This window comes from Zygotorulaspora mrakii, chromosome 7, assembly GCF_013402915.1.
Source record: "Zygotorulaspora mrakii chromosome 7, complete sequence".
Taxonomy (NCBI): Eukaryota; Fungi; Ascomycota; class Saccharomycetes; order Saccharomycetales; family Saccharomycetaceae; genus Zygotorulaspora; species Zygotorulaspora mrakii.
In genome coordinates this window covers 430905-447500 of record NC_050725.1, presented here as the reverse complement: position 1 = coordinate 447500, position 16596 = coordinate 430905, and the positions used below count along the sequence as shown (strand labels likewise).

General features: G+C 39.6%; 10 protein-coding genes across 10 annotated transcripts; 3 read left to right on the top strand and 7 right to left on the bottom strand.

Annotated features, from left to right (window-relative positions):
- Positions 1-94: 94 nt before the first annotated feature.
- Positions 95-516, top strand: SMD2 (mRNA splicing protein SMD2; the record flags this gene model as incomplete). The annotated part of the gene is made up of 2 exons (XM_037290191.1): positions 95-99; positions 192-516. 2 exons carry the CDS (start codon positions 95-97, stop codon positions 514-516), a joined length of 330 nt encoding a protein of 109 aa, XP_037146086.1.
- Positions 517-623: 107 nt separating this feature from the next.
- On the bottom strand, positions 624-2438 carry DBP9 (ATP-dependent DNA/RNA helicase; the record flags this gene model as incomplete). Its single annotated transcript, XM_037290190.1, has 1 exon — positions 624-2438. The coding sequence occupies one exon, from the start codon at positions 2436-2438 to the stop codon at positions 624-626; it is 1815 nt and encodes a 604-aa protein (XP_037146085.1).
- Positions 2439-2953: 515 nt separating this feature from the next.
- On the bottom strand, positions 2954-5371 carry YSH1 (cleavage polyadenylation factor subunit YSH1; the record flags this gene model as incomplete). The annotated part of the gene is made up of 1 exon (XM_037290189.1): positions 2954-5371. The coding sequence occupies one exon, from the start codon at positions 5369-5371 to the stop codon at positions 2954-2956; it is 2418 nt and encodes an 805-aa protein (XP_037146084.1).
- A 722-nt stretch (positions 5372-6093) lies between these two features.
- On the bottom strand, positions 6094-9402 carry HG535_0G02420 (uncharacterized protein; the record flags this gene model as incomplete). Its single annotated transcript, XM_037290188.1, has 1 exon — positions 6094-9402. The coding sequence occupies one exon, from the start codon at positions 9400-9402 to the stop codon at positions 6094-6096; it is 3309 nt and encodes a 1102-aa protein (XP_037146083.1).
- A 1007-nt stretch (positions 9403-10409) lies between these two features.
- On the bottom strand, positions 10410-11222 carry DCI1 (putative dodecenoyl-CoA isomerase DCI1; the record flags this gene model as incomplete). Its single annotated transcript, XM_037290187.1, has 1 exon — positions 10410-11222. One exon carries the CDS (start codon positions 11220-11222, stop codon positions 10410-10412), a length of 813 nt encoding a protein of 270 aa, XP_037146082.1.
- Positions 11223-11224: 2 nt separating this feature from the next.
- RSO55 (Rso55p) lies at positions 11225-11683 on the bottom strand (the record flags this gene model as incomplete). The annotated part of the gene is made up of 1 exon (XM_037290186.1): positions 11225-11683. The coding sequence occupies one exon, from the start codon at positions 11681-11683 to the stop codon at positions 11225-11227; it is 459 nt and encodes a 152-aa protein (XP_037146081.1).
- A 136-nt stretch (positions 11684-11819) lies between these two features.
- On the top strand, positions 11820-12659 carry PUT7 (Put7p; the record flags this gene model as incomplete). The annotated part of the gene is made up of 1 exon (XM_037290185.1): positions 11820-12659. One exon carries the CDS (start codon positions 11820-11822, stop codon positions 12657-12659), a length of 840 nt encoding a protein of 279 aa, XP_037146080.1.
- A 36-nt stretch (positions 12660-12695) lies between these two features.
- ECI1 (dodecenoyl-CoA isomerase) lies at positions 12696-13514 on the bottom strand (the record flags this gene model as incomplete). The annotated part of the gene is made up of 1 exon (XM_037290184.1): positions 12696-13514. The coding sequence occupies one exon, from the start codon at positions 13512-13514 to the stop codon at positions 12696-12698; it is 819 nt and encodes a 272-aa protein (XP_037146079.1).
- Positions 13515-13838: 324 nt separating this feature from the next.
- NNT1 (S-adenosylmethionine-dependent methyltransferase) lies at positions 13839-14621 on the top strand (the record flags this gene model as incomplete). The annotated part of the gene is made up of 1 exon (XM_037290183.1): positions 13839-14621. The coding sequence occupies one exon, from the start codon at positions 13839-13841 to the stop codon at positions 14619-14621; it is 783 nt and encodes a 260-aa protein (XP_037146078.1).
- Positions 14622-14815: 194 nt separating this feature from the next.
- CTS1 (chitinase) lies at positions 14816-16333 on the bottom strand (the record flags this gene model as incomplete). The annotated part of the gene is made up of 1 exon (XM_037290182.1): positions 14816-16333. One exon carries the CDS (start codon positions 16331-16333, stop codon positions 14816-14818), a length of 1518 nt encoding a protein of 505 aa, XP_037146077.1.
- Positions 16334-16596: the final 263 nt, after the last annotated feature.

Sequence of the window (16596 nt, the reverse complement as noted above, 5' to 3'; positions counted from 1 at the left end):
CTCATAGAAGTGACAAATAAGAGATAAGTTTAAACTTCCAGACTACGCAAAAAGTCAGCATTCAAAGAAGCACAGAATAGATCGCTTTCCTCTGATGCAGTATGTTATTTCTGTCACCTATAGTTATGTTTCCATTTTTTGACCTTTGTTCGGTTTATACTAACATACAAAACAATCATTCATCGATACAGTGAACTAATAGATCGTCCTAAATCGGAATTATCAAAAGAAGAACTAGAACAACTGGAAGAATTCGAGTTCAAACATGGCCCACTCTCCCTAATAAACGATTCAATGCTTACAAAGACACCAGTCATCATTTCACTTAGGAATAATCACAAAATAATAGCGAGAGTGAAAGCATTTGATAGACATTGTAATATGGTTTTAGAAAATGTTAAAGAATTATGGACAGAGAAGAAAGGCAAAAAGATAATGAACAGAGAACGCTTTATAAGCAAGCTATTTCTTAGAGGAGATTCAGTAATTGTAATATTAAAAGCTCCTGTACAATGATGAAATACTGCAACCACAAAAATCTCAAGTATTTTGTTTGTTACATGCAATATTTTGTTGCTTAGCTGCTTGATATCGATTATTTTATAAACAATTTAAGCTGTATACTATTTAAAATTTTCTAAAGGATCTGATTTTGCACCTTTACTACGTTTATGCACCTTGCCTCTCTTCTTGCTGAATTTTTTAGGATTGTGGAATGGTACGAACCCGATATTTTTATCCTTTCCTTGCCTTACCGATTCAGGTAAAAGGTATTCAGGGACTCTTTTCAAATGTTGCTGAACTCTAGCTGGATGCAGCTCTTTATCATGTCTCAGACTTTGTAACTCTTGAGGATTCTCTTCAAAATGCCTTTTAAGCTTTTCGCTTGCCAAAAGCTCCTCTTTCAATTCTTTGATTCTTGCTTCTCTGACAGCAACCTGCGTCACGGCACGAAATCCATCTTCCATTCTATAGCGGAAACCTTCGACTTGTGTTTTGTTAAAAGTGTATGGCTTCATTTCCAAACCCAATTTACTTTGTTGTTTGATGATACGAGAAATGATTTTCTCATCTCTCTTTGCAGTCGAACACATCGAGGGCTTATGCTTCCCGAACTCTTTTAAAGGAACTACGAAAGAAATGGCTGTACCTGATTTACCAGCACGGGCTGTTCTGCCGATTCTATGCACATATGATTTAGCGGTCGTTGGCAAATCGAAGTTAAGAACACAAGCAACATTTTTGAAATCGACACCACGAGACACACCATATTCCTTATCTTTTTTCGCTTGAGATTTCTTTTGCTTCTTGTTTGAGTGGCTGTTATTTTTGCTAATCTTGTTGCCCTCTTCTTGTTCGCCTTCCTTAACAGCTTCAAGTGGCTCATCTAACGTTTCATCCTCTTCTTTAATATAATCTGTGTCATCAGTAGCAATCAATAAATGGTAAAGATTTTTATTGAATTGATCAACTATGTGCTGTCTTGAATTCATTGGTAGCTCACTGTTCAAGATGCACGATCTGATACCAAATTGTTCTAAGACTAGTTTTAGTCTATAACCTCTATCAATGTCATTAACAAAAATCAAAGTTTTACCCTTGATAAGACCTAGCTTGAAAATCACATAGCATAACAGGAATTTATCGAATTCAGATACTCTAACGTAATACTGTAGCAGCTTCGTTTGGTCCTTCGTGATCTCATCGTCATTGAATTTAAGAATCGCTGGAGATCTACAAAACTGCTTCTTTAAATCTTGAATATCATCATTCAGTGTAGCACTCATCAAAAATGTCTGTAAATTTTTCTTAAGTGGTAAAAATTGTGCGATCTTAGTCAGATCATCTTGATAACCAAATGTTAGAACCAAATCTACTTCATCAATCACTAAAAACTTCAGGTTTTTCAAAGAGATTGATTTGATATTATCTTCTAAAAGGTTGACTAATTTACCAGGCGTTGCAACAATGATCTCTGGTGACTCTGAAAGTAGAGTATTCAATACAGAGTTCGAAATTTGAGAAGACACATTTAAACTCCTTATTTCATTGGAACAGTATAAGGTCATCTGCCCCAATACGTTAGAAACCTGGGTAGCAAGCTCTCTTGTTGGAACCATTATAATACCCAAAGTACTTCCCTCTTCTCCTTCTTCTTCTCCTTCTGTATCTTGCTGTGTCTTTTTATAATCTAAAATGGTTTGAATGACAGGTATTAAATATGCTAGAGTTTTCCCAGAGCCTGTTGCGGCTTTGGCAATAATATCCCTCTTTTCCTGTAGAGCCAGAGGTATAGCATGTGATTGGATTAGTGTTGGATGATGGAATCCACTTTTCTCAATTGCCTGTAGCAGTCTGGAGTCCAGATGAAATTGTTTGAAAGAAGCTGAGTCATCTAAATAAGCATCTGCTGCCAAAGATACCGTGTTCGAAGCCATAGTAAATCTAAGGCAGGATTTTTGGTGAGCTAAGAGTACAAAAAGAAAATACTACACGTATACTCTAACCTTGTTTTGGTTTCGATATTATTTGTGTGGATGAGATGAGCTGCGATGAGATGCCATCGATGCCTTTAATTGGTTTCCACAAAAATTTTCCAATTGCGTAAGATGTGACAAGGATAAACTTGGCGCCATCAAAGACGCCATAAAATAAACTATGAGTTTTAAATTATTGCATAGAACGAAAGGTATCTAGGAATTCAGATGATTATCGATTTTGTGGTATGTATCGATGATGGTCTCATTTTTTTTGTACGTTTGCACAAGCTGTCATGGCAATGTAAATTGAATACCTTTTTTTTTTTTTCGATAACCTTTTGAAGAAATTTGTTATTGTGATAGTAGTATTTGCTGAAATGTAGCTCTCATATTTGTTGAAAGCGAGCATTTTTTTCGGCCTTATAAACTTACTGTTTCCGTTTCTATTCTAAATTACACATTTTGAGAAGATCTTAGCACAGCGAAGCCGCCAGATCGGCGCCCATATCCAGGATTCTCACTACCCGACCTTTTAAAGGGTTCGAATTGCATTCTTCTATTTTCATTTGTGAAAAGTTTATCCGGGCACTATTTTTGCCAATAGTGATAACGCCATATATATCTTCATCTTTCATATCATGATCATCACCTTTTTCAAGAAGCAAAGTGAAAGAGTCGCCAAACTGCTCTTTGAATAAGTTTGATATCTGCTTAACTTTCCAGACTGAATTTCGTTGTAGTACCTCGTCAGGTGTGTGCTCTGGATGATGGCAGTGGTGACCGCCGCAAGAATGGCTACTCATTTTCACGCTAGCAGGTGCAGAATCAACACTCATTAATATTGCTACGATCGAGTCTGCGACTGCATCAGTGATTAAACCCTGACTCCATTCTAAAGCAGCAGTACTATCAACCACGGTCAATTTTATATCATTCATAACCTGTAACACCAGTTTCCCATTTTGGTCTTCACTCTCCGTATGATTACGATTCCCATTCTCCTGTTTTACCATATTTGTGACATTGTCCTCATCCAACAACACTCCAACGTCTCCAAACATCTGACAAAGATGCCAATATATGAGTTCCTTTTTACAGTCCACATGGACTTTTTGTCTCTCTCTCAGCACTGTGGTCGACAACTCTGTATGATGTTCTCTCAAATCAGTTAGTGAAACAAAATTTAAATCAAAATTTTTTTCGTCTGAAACTAATATTCCAGAAACAATAATTTCCTCCTCATTACCATTCTGCAGTTCTCTATTTTCTTCCTTGATTTCATTTTTCTTCACAGGTTTTAAGTCAATTGCATTATTTACAGTATTTGTCATATCCTTGTTAGTACTTTGCTCTGCCTTGATTTCAACATCGTCTTCCTTTTTTTCAACCCTTGATCCATCCTTATTATTATTGGCTGCAATAATTTCTTCCCTTTGTATTTCATCAACAATGTTTCCTACTGCTTTGGCGATTTTTATCCCCTTGAATTCCAATATTACTTCAACACAATTTCTAGGATTAAAAACACGAACTTCATTTTCGGTTCCTTTTAGTGATCCAAAATTTGATAATAATGCCGACTTCAGACGACCCATAGGATTCGATTCTCCATGAACAAGAATAATATTGTTTGCACTGATTTGTTCGATAAATTCGAGATTTTCCTGAAAATCCACATGCGCAGCAAATGAAATTTCATCAACTTGGCAACGTCTTGGTATTGTAGATTCTGGGTTATTGATCGAAGGAATAGACTCCGGTTCAAGCATCAAAAATTTGGCCATTGTACCTTCAATTGAGTAACCAGTGATAAGTACCAAATTTTTTCCCTCAGGGCACCATTTCTCCAGGATATCTCTAGAGAGACCACTTTGCAACATACCTGGAGAAGCCAACATAACGCTAGGTCCGAAGTCTTGAAATTCTTCTAAATTTTTCAAATATGAAATGTTTTTGAAAATGAAAGGGTTTGTTTGAGAGTCTCTAAATTTGCGACGAATATCATCGTTCATCATATTCACGTATGTTTGAAAGACATTCATGCACTTCCTTGCCAGATTGGAAGCGTAATAAATTGGTACTTGACCACCTCCCAGATCATCAGAATGATTAGACCAATATTCGTCCAATATAAGCATAATTTCTTGCGCTCTTCCCAGTGCAAATACGGGTAGCAGAACCCGCCCACCTTTAATCACAGTGTTGTGGATCAATTGTGTCAATTTACGCTCCCGACTTGCACGAGGTTCGTGAGTTGCAGTACCGAAGGTAGACTCAACGATAAGAACATCCGAGGGCAAAGGCGGCACTTCAGCAGAGTTTAAATGACGATCCACTTCTCGCGAATAATCACCGGTAAATAAAATTCTGATACCAGCTATTTCAAGTTGATACATGGCAGCACCGAGAACGTGACCTGCGTGAAATGCAGTAAATTTAATGCCATTAACCTCTACCGTAGAGTGAAAATCGACTGTTTCAATTCGATCAAAGGACTCGGCCAAGTCTTCGTCGGAATACAAATTTTCATCTTTACCCGATGACGATGCACCAATACTAGTGACCCTCACGAAATCTCTCAGGAGCCATCTGTAAATTGCTTTTGTTGGGTGTGTCATGAAAACTCTGCCTTGAAAATTGGTCTTCTGCATCACATAGGGCAGCGAGGCTGCATGGTCTACATGAAAATGTGAAATTAACAAAACATCTATCGTTGAAAGATCAAATTCGTCATAGAAGGGTAATGAAGAGAGACCTTCGTACGCTGGGTGAACACCTGCATCCAACATAATGGTCTTTCCCTTGAACTGCAGGATATGACAGGACCGTCCAACTTCATTGCTCCCTCCGAGGGAAAAGAACTTAAATGAAGAGTTACTAAGTTGTTCCATCTTTCCAAAGGATACTTTAACTGATCAGAGATTGTGATATGAGCTCCTGAATTCTTCCTCTCAAGTACTATTTCTCCTTGATCTTCCGGTTATGTTAGAAGTGTCCCGTATAATACCCGAAGTTCTAAAGTCTACTCAAAAAGAGGTAACGCAAATATTGAAATATGTGCTTAAAAAAGGATCCCAAAAGTATCAGTTGTCACAGAAAGCAAGGCAAAAAAAATCAACCTAATATGTAATGCTTGACAAAATGAAGAAATCTAGAAGGTAAGTGAGAACTCCAAAAAGGGAAAGTTTCGAGGAATTTTAGTGGAAAATAACAAAAGTTAGTAACTCTCAAAATTCGAGCTGTACCTGTATATAACAAAAGAGCTAACTTACAATGCTATCGCACGAAAACTGACAAGTTGCCTTTAATGGGTCCTTCAAGCATTTCGTATTTTGAACAGATTCATCACTTTTGATGATTTTTAGAAAAAAAAAGGTGATTCTATCACATGTAACGGGATTGCAAGAGTTAGTGATAATACTCATAATATAAAACCGTCAAAAAATGCTATTATCTATTGCTATACACCATTAATATAGTTCCATTTGGGATAACCATATGTTCGAAACACTACCGCTGCACCTGGTATTTTAGTAAAAAAAGGTTTCACCGATGCCAATTGTGGAACCATTTTGTCCAATATTTGCACATGAAAGATATGAGACATATTCGATCATGCCAAAAAGCCGTAATCGTCATTAACAGTCCAAAATTTATCCTCCTTTGAAGTCGTTGAGGGAAGCTGTATCTGTGCTTTCCTTTGTTCGTGAGTGCCCTTCAGATCACCACCCATGTTGACTTCCTCAAAGATCTTATCGTGAGGTTCCGAGTTTCCTGGTGTTTCCGGAAAACTATGAGGTTCATATGTATTGTGAATACGATTATCGGCTATTGATGAAACCGAAAGATTACTAGCATAAAGCTGTTGCGTATGTGGTAATTGTGGCTGCGGTTGTATCGAAGACTGCTGCTGCTGCTGATTTATAGATGTTCCATCTTGCTTACCACAAAACATGTCATGAAACGGAACCTCATCGCTGAGAAAGTTGGCCACAGAATCTTTTGTCCATGTGGATATGTTGTTGATCATATTATGCGTTCCATTGTTAAATAAGATACCACCATTCAATAGGGAATCTGGAGAGTTTTCTTGACTTCCATTTTGACTAGAGACCATTGGAGTCAATGCCTGGACCGAACTCTGCTCGCAATTACCTATTTCATTGACATTTCCTTGATTATATGCAATTTCATTTCCTTTCAATCCTGAGTTCAAATTGGGTTGCAAATCATTGTTATTGACATGATCTTCAATAAAAGTTTTTGTCATATTGGATGAACGATCGGCTGGCCTTATGGAGGATTTAAAGTTATCGAATGCCAAACTATCGCCCTGCTTTTGAGTGTATTTTAAAGATGACAGACATGCCTGCAAATTTTGTCGAGCTGAATGCTGTTGCAAAAGTGCCTGTTGTTGAAATAACCTCCAATCAGATTCTTCTGATGTTGTTGGTTTCTTTACTATATATTGATTATTGGTTTCGTCCTGTTCGACCAAAGAATCAATTTGTTTAGCCTCCGATTGCGCTGCGGAAGCATGTGGCCAGCAGGAGCTTAGCTTCCCTCGGTCATTTTCGTGGGGATTTTCAACCTTTATCAGTAGATGTGACAAGCTTTTCGGTACTGATGTTTTCTCTAGGTCCCCTTGCTTTTTCTTAAGTTCTTTCTGTTCCTCAGGGTCAACCTGTGATATTTCAACAAATCCAACATGTTCCTCCGCCTGTCTTGAGCCGAAGATTCTATCAACGGCTGGTGGCATCCCAGTATTATTAGGAAGTATCTCGTTTGAAAATGCATTGGTTCCGCCGTTGACCTTTGACTGTGAAAGGAAAATCAATTCTGATGAATCGGGTCCACAACGCTCTATTAAGTTTCCAACGGTGGCACTCATCAATTGATCAAATGTATCTCTAAAAATACGAGCAAACTTGGACCTCTCTGTCATGACATATAGGCATACTGAGCAGGCACGCAAATCGTCCATAGTTGAAAACAAACTGGCACTTATCAATGGCCTTGTATGTTTGGATGCATCACCTAGTTTTCTTCTTCTTTTGTCATCATTATTCCTCGCTAACCACATACAATATATTAACGTGACACCCGCAACGAAAACTGTATGAACTGCAGGTGTTGAATGACCCGTAAGAGTTTTTTGGTGGAAAATCTTATAAAGTTGACAAATCTGACCTGCAGCAGCTTGACACTCCTTGAAAAGTCTATCCTCTGGAGCTAAAAACTCCAGGTATGGTTGGATCAATAACCTCACCGACCTATAATAATACAATTTTAAAGTCTCGTTTTCGAAGTTTTTAACGTTATCGCTTGAACAACTTGATCTCCAAACTTCCAAGTCGTGAAAAAACTTTTTCACAAGAGGAAGTTGCTCCCTCAACAATTCCTTCCTATTTTGCCGTTGCGGTAGTATATTCAATTTTTCAACAAATTGTGATTCGATTCTTCTTAGCTTCAAGGATTGGTTGATGAAATGAACTCCGCGAGTTTGATTTTGTGAAGCACTACTAACTGGCATTGGTCTTGTATTGAAGGAATTTTCATTGAATAGTGGCAAATTGATTTCAGACTCTTTAATTGTAAAAGACCTTCCAACAGCTACACAAATCATCCTTTCCAGTAAATACACACACCAAAATAACCTTAGCCTCTTGTGAGCGAATGGATCATTCGGATTCCACTGATTTGCAGCCAATTTATCCTTGATAATATACATCACATCTTTTATGATATCATAAAGGACCGAAGAGTCGCGATCTGTTCTTAAGATATACAATACCAGCAAGGTCAGAAGCTCGATTTGTTGAACGTAATTTAGATTCTGGCCGCACCTCGTTATATGACGAATTGCTGTGGAGAAGTAACGCACAGGAGGCAATCCCCGGTACTTTCCCGTTGTCATACAAAGACATGCGCTTATACTAAAGACTAACCACATTCTACCGCAGGCGAAATGAAAGCCACAGTCAGAATAGGAACGAATACTGTTTCTAATGTAATCTTCATGAAAGACATAAATCTCTTGTTCGTCTAGTAACGGGTATTTGAATTGCAATCGGTTGAAAAACATATCGAGAAATGAACGTGAAGTAATTTCATCAAACTCAAAAACTGGATCATAATCCAAAAACTCTTTCAAATTATATTTTGCAAAAATACACTTTGAGAAGTCAATAGAATCTAAGGAATCTGATGCTAGAGCTGGAACATAGTCTTTCTGAAACGAACTTTTATTGACAAAAAACGTGAGGTTGTTCTGAGTGTTAGCCGCTGGAGTGGGAAGTCTCAGTTCACCTGCAGTACTGTTAGGAATAGATGCACTGGCTTGCAAACTTGGATTGCCTTGAGGCTGGAATTGTATTGGATATTGTTGGTTTAGCGGTATTTGGGGTTGAACAAAGGACTCTAACAGTTTAATTTTATTTTCTAGAAAAGAAACATACTGGGTGTGCTTAGCTAATCCATTTTCGGCATTTTCAGTTGTAGGAGCAGTGTTGATTGCTTTGGAGGTCATGGGGGCTGCTTCCTGGCCCAACAGAGTCGCACCTGGCATAGGAGACCCTGAGCTCGTCGAAGCACCGGCTTTGGAATTGCTCTTATTTCGCTTGACCCTTAACACCGATGAAGATGGTAGAGAGCTTGGCGAGCTCACATCACTACTATAATCTCCCGCTCCGTATTTTGCGGGCTGAATACACTTCACATTGGCTTTCAGACATGTCGTGCAACTGGGCTGCTTATGATCACACTTTTGTTTTCTGCGACGACACAGGAGACATGCCCTGGAGCGTCCCTTTTTGTCAACTAATAGAGAATTACTGTCCTCGCCCGCTAGCTCCAACTCCTTCTGAAATCGTCGCATATTCTCCTCGCTAACATCTTTTTTTGGACGTCCCATGACCGCCATGCAAGAAGTGAACTAGATCCCAGCTCCAATAAGTGTTCCTAGCAAGGCGGGTTATCGATTTTACAGCTCTTCTTACGTCAATAGAAAGAGAGTAAATCTTAAAGAATATGGCACTATTCTAAAATCAAACGAAGTAAGCCCTCCTTGGAATATTTACCGACTTTTGTCAAAGACCAGTAAGTTACTTTTAGTGTTGTTTTTCAATATCCTCGCTTTTGAGGAAGTCGCGCGAGCAAAATCAACGGGACGTGCTCCAAAACTCAAAGTATTCTTTACACAAGCACAATGCATGTCAGAGTCTTGTACGCGCATTCTATACACCTCAACGGTTCAGGAAATGGCGAATGGCTTGCTGTTTATACGTTTTGGCCCTATCATGAAAAGAATTGTGAATAAGTATCGCTACGAAGGTTGGGATCTGTGATAGAACCTTTGCAAGCGCCAGATCAGGTATAACAGGAGGTACACTTTGCCACAATTTACATTATGGGAAAACTTCCTTTCCGTTCATATTTTGCTAAATGTCATTTTCTAACGTAGACAAGCCGACTTGTAGGTGTAATATACAGCAAGAAATGTTCAATTAAAAGGCATCAAGACAGACACGACAGTAACATTGGCGACTGAAACGAGGTTAAACGAATCCTCAAACCTTGCTTATATAGCACCAGCAGGCATGGGTCGAAAGTAATATTTCTTGGGAAGGCGGCTTAACCTAGGGTTTACGATTAATTGCTGAGCTCGTGTTGAGTTCGAGTACTAAACCACGCGCTCTCTGTTAAACGAGAGAGATACAAAGTTGCAGAGTAACGAATCGTGGCATTTTCCATTCAGCTGCCAGGTTACTTCCTGGTGAAATCTTGAGTGAAATTACATGATAATATTCCCATATGTAAAGTATCAAGGGTCATATATATGCTCTGGTGGCGAAAGCGTCACAAAAGGACCGGTTTTAAAAATAATTCGTAACAATAAATAGTCACTTAGTTAAGCAGCAAATTTTCAGTTCAGAGTTTCGAGCGCTTCCGACTCAATAATTTGCGAAATCTTTTGAACGGCTCGCCGTTTACCCAAAATGGCAAGGTTGTGGCCACCTCATCCGCCTGTGCCTTTATTAACCAACTGTGGTGCTGTAGTTGCGAGGAGGAAAGTATGGTCTTGATGTCCTGCAACGTTGCCGGTGTCCCGCAAAAGGGTTTCAGCACACGATTACACTCCTCGTTGAACCTCTTAGAAGCATCCTTCTCTGAAGAATCAATATCGAAATTTTTACTGAGTATTCCACTTTCATACAATTCTCGGAAATAAATTGGGGTGCTGAAGATGAGGTGCTCATAGCTGGCATTTTGTCCTAACTTCCAAGGTAATGTAACGGAACTGGACAGTTCCGGTACAAAACCGAGGGCACTAAAGGGAAAACTCAGATAAACAGAGCTGTTGACAGCGAATACTATGTCACACAACAACACCATTGAAGCAGCGAGACCAACTGCGGGTCCGTTCAAACAACATATCAGGGGCTTTGAATGAGTTGCAAAGGTATTGGCCACATAAACATTAGGTGCACAAATTTCTTCTATAAGTTCACCGGTTCCCAGTTGACTGCCAGCAGTTACCGCTTCAATTTTCCCACCTGCTGAAAAGTGTGTTCCTGTACTCTGGATTACAGTGAAGCAGCATTTTGCACAACGTTCAGATTGCTCTAATAGGGATGCAATGTAATTAAAGTCTTCAAAACTTAGTGAGTTTAATTTTAAGGGATCATTAAGTGTGATGAGAAATAGGCCTCCTTTGATACGAAACGTAATATGATCTCCCATAGCTATTTGTCGAGGATGGTTTGCAGGATTTGTTGCTCTATTTGTTGCTGTTCATCTTTGGCTAGTTGCCTCTTTTCTTGGTGTTCCATATGTTTCGATTTACTCCTCTTTACCTTTGCCCGCTTGCCCTGCCTTGTCCATTCATATATCGCATGCTCTCTTCTAGTTAAATCTGTATTGTTCTGAAGCCGCTCTAATTCTAATGCCATCTTTTCGCGGGCTATTTTTCTGTTGTTCTCTCTCGACCTTGTTTCTTGGCATGTTACCACAATTCCAGTTTGAAGGTGCTTTAATTGAACTTTCGAGTTACATTTGTTAATCTTTTGACCACCCGGGCCTCTACCACCATGCAAGAATTTCTCCTCACATTCGAACTCGAGCTCTCTCGTAAATTTAGGCCTCGGTGGTAGCTTATTCTTCTTGATCAAACATGCTGAGATCAGGCTGAATCTACGTATCATATGCTTGGTTCTTGTTATTGTTCATTCGTTACTTCGAGTAATATCTAAGGTTAATGTACAAAAAAGGAACATATCTTAATTTGTTGTGAAAAAACAGATAAAGAAGAAAATACATTATTCAAGATCATAAAGATCAATGTTGCGAGCCATTGGACATGCAGTACGACCTAAATGCAAGAGGTTTTCAACCATGGGTATGGTGCTACAAAAGGCCCTTTTCAATGACAAGAACAGGGCAAATCCCATCAAATTGCCCGATCGTGATGATCTTCTAAATATGTCTGAACAGCTCAAAATACAGAGCTGTGCCACCAGTACCAGAGCTCAAAACCAGCTAAATACCATGAAGTATCAGGATATACTCACTTCCAATGGATTCCATTCGAAGCAAAGCGAATCGATTGTTGCCTTATTGCTGGAAATATTGAATGATGAATTCTATTCATCCTACAATAAAAAATATCTCAAAAACATGGAGCTAGAAAACCAATCACATTTATTCCATGCTGCAGAAACTGAGCTAAAGTTTGCTATACAAAATTCAAGAGAGTCGCAGCTGAATGATCAACATCTGCAACTAATGAAATTATTAAGAGATGTTGACTCATTGCATGATGAAATCAATGAGATGATAATAAACCTATTGCAGAAAGATTCGAAAGTTGATTTCAATAATCAAAAAATCGAAAATACGCTCCTACAGAAGCAAATAAAAATGGAATTGAATAATTGTTCGCACAAGATCACAACAAAAATTCTAGGCAATACTAGATCTGACATTGAAAACTTTAGATGGCAAACCACCAGATCAGGTCTCCTGGCTATACTTGTGCTTGTTTTCATGATAATGGGAGGTGCAAGTTTTTCTCGAAGAGTTGCTGCATCCAATGTACCCGTTCAAGTGACTTTACACACAGTGAACCCAGAAGAAGGTGATCGCGACGAAGGAGACACAGAGGAGGAAGACGAAAACTGATAGGGGCATAAAACACCAAGAACCACAGCATTTTATTCAAAGTTTATGTTTCCGCTGCTTTAGACTTAACTCCTTGAATCTTTTTTGAGGCTCACCTTTCACCCAGCATTTCAACGCATCATTAACTTCCACCGCGTTAGCCCGCTCCAATTGATCTCGGATGTTAATCATGAGCAACTTCTTGATTCCTAGAATGCTGGGTAGATACAAATGATTGGTTTTTTGTCGCAACTCGTCCATGACTGCGGTATTGAACTTTTCCGTATCATTCAGTCCATAATTTTTTGTTATTACACTACCCTTCAATTTGTCGTACTTGATAGGCTCGTTGAACATCAACGCCTGGTACGTTGCATTATTCCCTAGCTTCAGAGGCAGTGTTACTGACGTGGCACCTTCTGTGACAAGCCCAAGAGACGCAAACGGGAACAACAGATACACGTTTTCATTCATCGAGTACACTATATCACAGAGTGCACACAGCGCAGCGCTCAGCCCTATGGCCGGCCCATTCAAACAACAAATGAGAATCTTTCGGTGCCTCGTGAACATATCTGTAACGTAAACATTACGAGAAACAAAGTTGCTTAGCCACTTATTCAGCTCGGGTTCACTTTTGTTAGTCTCCTGAGCCTTACCTATGGAGAGATAATCAGCGCCGCTCGAGAAGAATCTTCCGCTGCTCTGCAAAACAGTGAAATACACACAATCATCCTCATCCGCCTTTTCTAATAATTGCGCCAGATATAAGTAGTCATTACCGGCCAGAGAATTTAGTCTCCCCGGATCACTCAACTTGATTATGAAAAAGGGTGCTTCAATACGGTACTCAATTTTACCACTGTAGTTATCCATTATGAACTATATGATATGAATACTACCGAATACTTGCAAACTATTGGAAAGACCTCATTGAATGCCTGTTGAGCAAAGTGCGGTAGCCTTTTATAAAAATATTGCCTTTTATGTGGGGAAATTGACTATGAGATCGCCAATGTGATCAGTTCGGAGTTAGACCTCCTTGCGCGATGGATAAGTTCTGTCCGGGACCTTTGATTTTGAAACAACCGGACAAACTTTGAAAAATTTATCGAAATCTGAGATGAGTTCTAATGAGAAGGGCTGTAAGGACAGCACTTAACGGTGCAGGTATAAGAAGGCAGGAACACATACTTTATTATGTCAGATATTGAATCTATTGGTGCTTCTGGGGGATTCTTCGAAGAGCCTGAGGATTTTCGTCCACCAGTTCCACAGGCACATTCTTCAGAGTACATAAGAACTGACATATCACCTGAGTCAGATTCACAATTGCCAAAGCTTCAATTACGTTTGGTTGGCACGTCTCCATTATGGGGCCACCTGTTATGGAATGCCGGGATATACACTGCAAAACACTTGGATCAGCACATAGAGTTGGTGAAGGGGAAGACGGTTTTGGAATTGGGAGCGGCAGGTGCACTACCGTCTATTGTGGCAGCACTGATAGGTGCCAAAAAGGTAGTCTCTACGGATTATCCGGATGCAGATCTTTTGAATAACATTCAATATAATGTCAAGAGTATTGTCTATGACGCTGCCGCCATTGACACTAATAGAATTGTGGTGGAAGGATATATTTGGGGGCATGATTATCTACCGCTGCAAAAACACATTGGTGGTGAGGATTCCAAGTTTGATCTGATCATCCTCAGTGATTTGGTTTTCAATCACAGTGAGCACCATAAACTGCTAAGGACAGTCAAGGACCTATTGGCGTCCGATGGAAAGGCATTAGTGGTTTTTTCACCTCATAGACCAAAATTGTTGGGAGAGGATTTGCAATTTTTTGAAACCTGTAAGGAGTTTGATCTGAGGCCGGAATTTATAGAAATGGTAAATTGGAGACCCATGTTTGATGAGGATCATGAAACCGTTGAAATCAGATCTCGTGTTTATGCATATTATTTAACTCAAATGTAATAAATAAACAGTACATAAATGTCTTGCCTTAGTACGACAACAGAGGATAACTGTTGTGCGCAGAAAAAAATGAAGCTGAAGAACGTGAATGGTTTTCAAACTAACGAATGAAACGCGAAAGGTATAATGATTGTTATGCGTAACCTTTAGAAAACTTTATTTATTTTTTGGAACCGAACAGAAAAGAAAGCAGATCAATCAACATAATCGGACTTCAAATTGGCGAAGTTGCAGCCCGTTGTGACCGTCGAACCATCATCGTATGCATAACATGTCGTACCTGCTGAGCAAGCCATATTAACCCATGAACCGAAATTACATATGGCGAATTCACCGCTTGAGGCACATGCAATTTGTCCTGAAGTGCATGAGGATTCACCGTTATACTTACCAGCAGCATATTGTGCATTCAATTGTTGAGCAGCATCGTGTGCGGGAGATGAAGCAGCTGAACTAGAGAAAGAGGGGGATAACGTTCTTGTTTGCGCCGAGCTGTCCGATGTAGAAGTCAAAGTTGGCTCACTGGGAGCCAAAGTAGTCTTACCACCACTGCTGCTTGAGGAAGCTGCTAAGAAGGTGCTGGAACTGCTAGCAGCAGTAGAGGCGGAGACTGTCACCTGCGCCGCACTGGAAAAAGTTGTTCTAGTTGGTTCGGTGGAGGTGTCGCTGGTAGTAGAGCTTGCTTCTGAAAATGTACTTCCGCTATTCAGATTCTTACTTGAAGAAGTTGGGACCAGAGTAGATGTAACATCTGTTGACGTCGCCTGACTGTCTTGTGTATTGTCCTCCAAAATGTTTTTAATTTGAGCAACGTAAGATTCACCATCAACCTGGTTGCTAAAAGCTTGAGAAGCGTCCCACATAGCGATACCACCAAAATATTCACTGGAAGAAATATCTTGAATGGTTTTCTTTACCAAAGATAAATCCGAAATGTAACCACTACCAGCCGCTGTTGCCGCGCCCGGTAAACCTAAATACAACTTGATATTTTTGTTTGGCGACACCGTTTGAGCATACTCAATCCATGTGTCCCAGTTGAACATTCTATCAACATTACAGTAGTTGTTGTAGAATTGAATAAATGCGAAATCGATGTCAGCATTCTGCATTGCGTTTCCGACAGAGGCATCAGGGTACGGGCATTGAGGTGCTGCGCTGATATAATACTGTTTGGAGCCTTGAGGGAAAAGCGATCTCAATTCATCCACTAGAGCAGCGTAACCTGTAGGATTATTGTTTTCGATGTCGAGATCAAACCCATCAAGGACAGCATCGTCAAACGGACGTTTTTCAGAACCGCTGCCCTCACCGAAAGTATTCCAAAGCACTTGGGCAAAATCCCTGGCAGAATTGTCGTCAGCAAATCCATATGCACCAGAAGCACCGCCCATAGATAGAAAAACTTTTTTTCCTAAAGATTGACAGGTCTTAATATCCTCGGCAATCTGTGAACAATGTAAAGTCCCGTCTGAGAAGGTCTCAAAGCAAGCGTTTGCAAAATCTAAACCAATGGTGGGAAACCGATATAAAAAGGAAAGTAGATATATGTCAGCGTCTGACGATTCACAGTAGCTGCCAAGTGATTGCTGAGTGCCAGCGGAATTTTGACCCCAATAAAGCGCCACGTTCTGCTTCGAATCTGCATCAAAAACAGCATTAACTTTGGCGAGTAATAAAAATAAAGCATAGGAAAAGAGTGACTTCAGCATTATGAGTGAAACGAATGTATCTAAAAATGAGCTGAGATTAATAAAATAAAAGAGTGAATGTCTTGTTTGGTAACTTTTGACCAAGTTAAATTAGAAGGGAATACAACAGAAAGGAGTGACTGTCTATGGGGTGATAAGTACACAATTGAAATCGACTATTTTGTATTTTATACTTGATTTTTCTGGATGAATATAAGCAGCACTACTTCCTTTTCAAATGTCCGTCTATTTATACAGAGCCATCCCATTCGATAGGGTGCGTG